The 6,000-nt window shown below is 42.9% G+C and overlaps 1 protein-coding gene across 1 annotated transcript in view; it reads left to right on the forward strand.

Moving 5' to 3' along the window:
* The window catches only part of LOC135473766 (ATP-binding cassette sub-family C member 4-like), a 144,871-nt gene extending 140,710 nt beyond the window's left edge, over positions 1–4,161 (forward strand). The window contains exon 36 of the mRNA XM_064753653.1: positions 3,611–4,161. Within this exon, the coding sequence (XP_064609723.1) occupies positions 3,611–3,931 (321 nt within the window). The 3' untranslated portion in view covers positions 3,932–4,161. The remainder of the gene's footprint in view (positions 1–3,610) is intronic.
* The last annotated feature ends 1,839 nt before the right edge of the window (positions 4,162–6,000 follow it).

Below are 6,000 nucleotides of genomic sequence, written 5' to 3' on the forward strand. Positions count from 1 at the left end.
GCTGATTCCAAAAATGCCATTTTTGCAAAACTGGAAATGATGTCATCAAAAGCCGAATTGGGTATATCTCCTGAACCAAAGAAGCTAGAGATGCAATCTTAAGGTCTAACATCATCCTTAGAAAGGTGACAAATTTTGCATAACTGGCATTGTTGTCAGCAAACCAGAAGTAGTACATGTCAAAAAAACAATCAAAGTTGAATAACTTCTACACCTAAAAGGGTCCAAAAGAAATGCGTGAAACTTAGATATGTGGTAATCTCTGTGATGAACTTTGATGAGTGAAAAGTTGGGAAACCTGAGTCACGTGATTTGGTGGCTATTTTGTGTTGCATTGAAAACATTTGACAGTCATTTTCTCCAAAACCAAATGTCTGATTAATTTGAAACTGTCTATAATCTGTCTATAATTGCCTGCGTGTTTGTCATACTGTACATCTGTCTATAATTGTCTGTGTGTTTGTCAGACTGGCTATCTGCTTGCTGGTTACCTGTGTATAATTTGTCTGTGTGGTTGTCAGGCTGTCCATTTGTCTATAATTGCTTGTCAGGCTGTACATCTGTCTATAATTGTCTGTGTGGTTGACAGGTTGACCATCTGTCTATAATTGCCTGTGTGTTTGTCAGACTGTACATCTGTCTATAATGGTCTGTGTGGTTTTCAGACTGGCCATCTGCTTGCTGGTTACCTGTCTAATGAACTGTTATCTGTTCGTATGCCTGTCCATGTGTTTCTCTGTCTTTCTGAGTGTTTGTCAGACTGTTTGATGTTTACCTATCTGATTTTCCATCTGTTGCATGTCCATCTATTTATCAGTCTGTCTGTCCATCTGTTTGCCTGTTTATAAGCCTGCAGATGTTGATGGTTTCCCCCAGGCTCTGTCTAGTTTCTTCCCACCATAATTCTGGCCGCCGTCATATAACTGAAATATTTTTGAGAAATATGGCGTGAAACACCAATCGAGTAAATAAATAAATTCATCTGTCTGTCCATCTGTTTGTCAGGCTGTGTGTTGCTTGTTACATTTCTGATATCATGTATCTGTCTGTCAATCTAGTATCCTTCGGTCACCCTTATTAGGGGTACTAGAGGTATATCTGATCTGAGGTGTGTCTGAGGTATACTTTGGGGTGTGTATGAAGTTGTATCTGAGGTACTGCCAATTATACCGTACTTGGAAAGATTACATAAAAAATATGATGCCTGGGCTGTATCAGAGGTATGGATGAGGTATATGTTTACAGGCAAGGTGTAACTTATATTTAACAGACTGTTTTCACTCTATTTTGATAGAAAACAAGCTTAAAATATTTAACTGTTGGCTGTATAAATTATAGATAAATTTAAGTTGTAAGTGCATGCAGTTCTTTGTTTACAGTGTCTGTAAATTACAACAGTGATACACATGTACATGAGGCTTTCTACTTGCTTGATCAAAATTTAGTACTACTTATTTTATATGCCCTTTAGAACTGTTCATGTGCCCACACATGACAAATTCGGCAGGAGGAAGCATCAAACACTACATTACTGGGTGGTTTTGCCGCAGCCTGGAATATGCACATTGTTAAGGGGCGGGCATCTTAGAATGATGAGGGGCAAATATGTCCGTGCTTTGTGATTTGTGAATATTTGTACGCTGAATGGCCAATCAATAGGGAATTTTAAAACTTGAAAAATGGCTTAGGTGTACCTGAGGTGCATGGTCACTTAAGTATATTCAAAAACTCCCAAAATTTTAAGGTGTACAAGACGTACATTGTTCATTTGTTTTTTGATTTTCAAAAGTTTCTGAGATGTACCCGAGGTACATACTCTAAGTGTTGATTAAGTTGCTGAGGAGTATTTGAGGCACATTATCTCACATTCAAAAACTGCTGCGAAGTTCCTGAGGTATATGCATATGACTGGGGTGTACTTGAGGTACAATACACCACAGATAATATAGATGAGGTGTACATCCCATATACACTTTATTTATACCTCACACTGAGTTGTTCACCTCATGTTTGTAAGAGTTTCTAAATCCAGAGTATGTCAATCCATCAGTGTGTTTGCCATGCTGTATGTCTGTTTGACATGCTACCTATCTGTTTGTTGGACTGTCCATTGGTTTGTAATGCTGTCTGTCCATTTGTTGGGCTGTCAATTGGTTTGTAATGCTGTCTGTCCATTTGTCAGATTATCCATCTGTTTGCTGGTTGCCTGTGTGAGTTTTTGTCAAACTGTCCGTCTGTTTTCTGGTTAACCCCCTGATTATCCACCAATTCGTTTGTCTGTCCGCCTGTTTGATTGCCTTTCTGCTGCGTTATATTCCTGTCTGTTTGTCTTGCATCTGATTGCCTGATCAAGAAGTTGCATGAAATCTCATGGGGATTGATGTGGGTTGATGTCTGTCTGTTTGTCATGCTGTCCCTCTGTTTGACATGCTGCTTATCTGTTTGTTGGACTGTCCACTGGTTTGTAATGCTTTCTGTCTATTTGCTGGGCTGTCCATTGGTTTGTAATGCTGTCCGTCTATTTGCTGGGCTGTCCATTGGTTTGTAATGCTGTCGGTCTGTTTGCTGGGCTGTCCATTGTTTATAATGCTGTCTGTATGATTGTTGGGCTGTCCATTAGTTTGTAGTGCTGTCTGTCTGTTTGTTGGGCTGTCAATTGGTTTGTAATGCTGTCTGTCCATTTGCTGGGCTGTCAATTGGTTTGTAATGCTGTCTGTCTATTTGCTGGGCTGTCCATTGGTTTGTAATACTGTCTGTCTATTTGCTGGGCTGTCCATTGGTTTGTAATGCTGTCTGTCTATTTGCTGGGCTGTCCATTGGTATGTAATGCTGTCTGTCCATTTGCTGGGCTGTCCATTGATTTGTAATGCTGTCTCTATGTTTGCTGGACTGTCCATTGGTTTTGTAATGCTGTCTGTCTGTTTGCTGGGGTGTCCATTGGTTTGCAGTGCTGTCTGTCTATTTGCTGGGCTGTCCATTGCTTTGTAATACTGTCTGTCTATTTGCTGGGCTGTCAATTGGTTTGCAGTGCTGTCTGTCTGTTTGCTGGGCTGTCCATTGGTTTATAAAGGTGTCTGTCCATTTGCTGGGCTGTCAATTGGTTTGCAGTGCTGTCTGTCCATTTGTCAGACTATCCATCTGTTTGCTGGTTGCCTGTGTGAGTTTTTGTCAATCTGTCCATCTGTTTACTGGTTGACCCTCTGATTATCCATCAATTCGTTTGTCTGTCCGCATGTTTGATTGCCTTTCTGCTGCGTTATGTTCCCGTCTGTTTGTCTTGCGTCTGATTGCCTGATCAAGAAGTTGCATGAAATCTCATGTGGATTGATGTGGATGTGTTCCAAAAATCACTAAGGCTACTGCATGAACCAAATCTGGTTCATTTTCCATGAGGTCTGTGGACACGAGTAAGAACACACTTTTTGTGTTCCTCTATACAAGAGGCTATGATTAAATCCACACCAGTTTAAAACTAGACGCTTTATTCATGTTTGTGGTACTGACGAGTTTACCATGAGTGGTTATGTTTTGATAATAATTAATAACTGTTAATAGAATTTAGAGTTTATACTTTTCCCTTTTGCTGTTAAAGGAGTCTGTCTGCTTGCAGGTGGTGTCTGGAGGCAGAGTACAGGAGTGCGACCCTCCCCATGTGCTTTTCCAGGACAAAACCTCTTTCTTTTACAAAATGTGTGAGGAACTGGGTGAGGCAGAACTCAATAGACTACAATGTGTTGCTCAGGAAAAGTATGAGAACAAGCCATATGTGTCTCCTCCAATTAACCCCTCAGACTTGGAGGACCCTACACAGGTATCCCCTTCTTCTGCTAGCCCCATCAACCTGAACGTCCTGCCCAGCTTCCACTCCTCAAGACTTGTAGGGGTTCTCAATCAGCTGCCCACAAACAAATTCTCCACAGAGAGGTTATAGCACTGGCAGCTAAGCTCATCACATATTGACCTTTGTGTAACATGTGCAGTTATTTGAGTGCTGAGTGTTTGTTGTATCCAGGACCATGTGTTCTGTATGTGTGGTCAGCTGACCTACCTAAAGTGATGCCACTCATCAGTACATCGTGTGTTCTGTATGTGTGGTCAGCTGACCTTCCATAAAGTGATGCCACTCGTCAGTACATGCTGTGTTCTGTATGTGTGGTCAGCTGACCTACCTAAAGTGATGCCACTCATCAGAACATTGTGTGTTCTGTATGTGTGGTCAGCTGACCTACCTAAAGTGATGCCACTCGTTAGTACATGGTGTGTTCTGTATGTGTGGTCAGCTGACCTACCTAAAGTGATGCCATTCATCAGTACATCGTGTGTTCTGTATGTGTGGTCAGCTGACCTACCTAAAGTGATGCCACTCATCAGTACATTGTGTGTTCTGTATGTGTGGTCAGCTGACCTACCTAAAGTGATGCCACTCGTCAGTACATCGTGTGTTCTGTATGTGTGGTCAGCTGACCTACCTAAAGTGATGCCACTCGTCAGTACATTGTGTGTTCTGTATGTGTGGTCAGCTGACCTACCTAAAGTGATGCCACTCATCAGTACATTGTGTGTTCTGTATGTGTGGTCAGCTGACCTACCTAAAGTGATGCCACTCGTCAGTACATGGTGTGTTCTGTATGTGTGATCAGCTGACCTACCTAAAGTGATGCCACTCGTCAGTACATCGTGTGTTCTGTATGTGTGGTCAGCTGACCTACCTAAAGTGATGCCACTCGTCAGTACATGGTGTGTTCTGTATGTGTGGTCAGCTGACCTTCCATAAAGTGATGCCACTCGTTAGTACATGCTGTGTTCTGTATGTGTGGTCAGCTGACCTACCTAAAGTGATGCCACTCATCAGTACATTGTGTGTTCTGTATGTGTGGTCAGCTGACCTACCTAAAGTGATGCCATTCATCAGTACATGGTGTGTTCTGTATGTGTGATCAGCTGACCTACCTAAAGTGATGCCACTCATCAGTACATCGTGTGTTCTGTATGTGTGGTCAGCTGACCAGCTGATGCCACTCACCAGAATTGCTGTAATAACTATGGAGAGGTCTGTGGGGCTACCACTCATCAAGATGGTGTGTGTGCTGGATGTGTGGTCAGCTGACCTACCTCAAGTGATGCCACTCATCAGTACATTGTGTGTTCTGTATGTGTGGTCAGCTGACCTACCTAAAGTGATGCCACTCATCAGTACATTGTGTGTGCTGGATGTGTGGTCAGCTGACCTACCTCAAGTGATGCCACTCATCAGTACATTGTGTGATTTGGGTGTGTGGTCAGCTGACCTACCTCAAGTGATGCCACTCATCAGTACATCGTGTGTTCTGTATGTGTGGTCAGCTGACCTACCTAAAGTGATGCCACTCGTCAGTACATTGTGTGTTCTGTATGTGTGGTCAGCTGACCTACCTAAAGTGATGCCACTCGTCAGTACATCGTGTGTTCTGTATGTGTGGTCAGCTGACCTACCTAAAGTGATGCCACTCATCAGTACATTGTGTGTTCTGTATGTGTGGTCAGCTGACCTACCTAAAGTGATGCCACTCATCAGAACATTGTGTGTTCTGTATGTGTGGTCAGCTGACCTACCTAAAGTGATGCCACTCATCAGTACATTGTGTGTTCTGTATGTGTGGTCAGCTGACCTACCTAAAGTGATGCCATTCATCAGTACATGGTGTGTTCTGTATGTGTGATCAGCTGACCTACCTAAAGTGATGCCACTCATCAGTACATCGTGTGTTCTGTATGTGTGGTCAGCTGACCAGCTGATGCCACTCACCAGAATTGCTGTAATAACTATGGAGAGGTCTGTGGGGCTACCACTCATCAAGATGGTGTGTGTGCTGGATGTGTGGTCAGCTGACCTACCTCAAGTGATGCCACTCATCAGTACATTGTGTGATTTGGGTGTGTGGTCAGCTGACCTACCTGAAGTGATGCCACTCACCAGAATTGCTGTAATAACTATGGAGAGGTCTGTGGGGCTACCACTCA

The sequence above is a fragment of the Liolophura sinensis genome, chromosome 8 (genome assembly GCF_032854445.1).
Source record: "Liolophura sinensis isolate JHLJ2023 chromosome 8, CUHK_Ljap_v2, whole genome shotgun sequence".
In the NCBI taxonomy this organism is placed as follows: domain Eukaryota; kingdom Metazoa; phylum Mollusca; class Polyplacophora; order Chitonida; family Chitonidae; genus Liolophura; species Liolophura sinensis.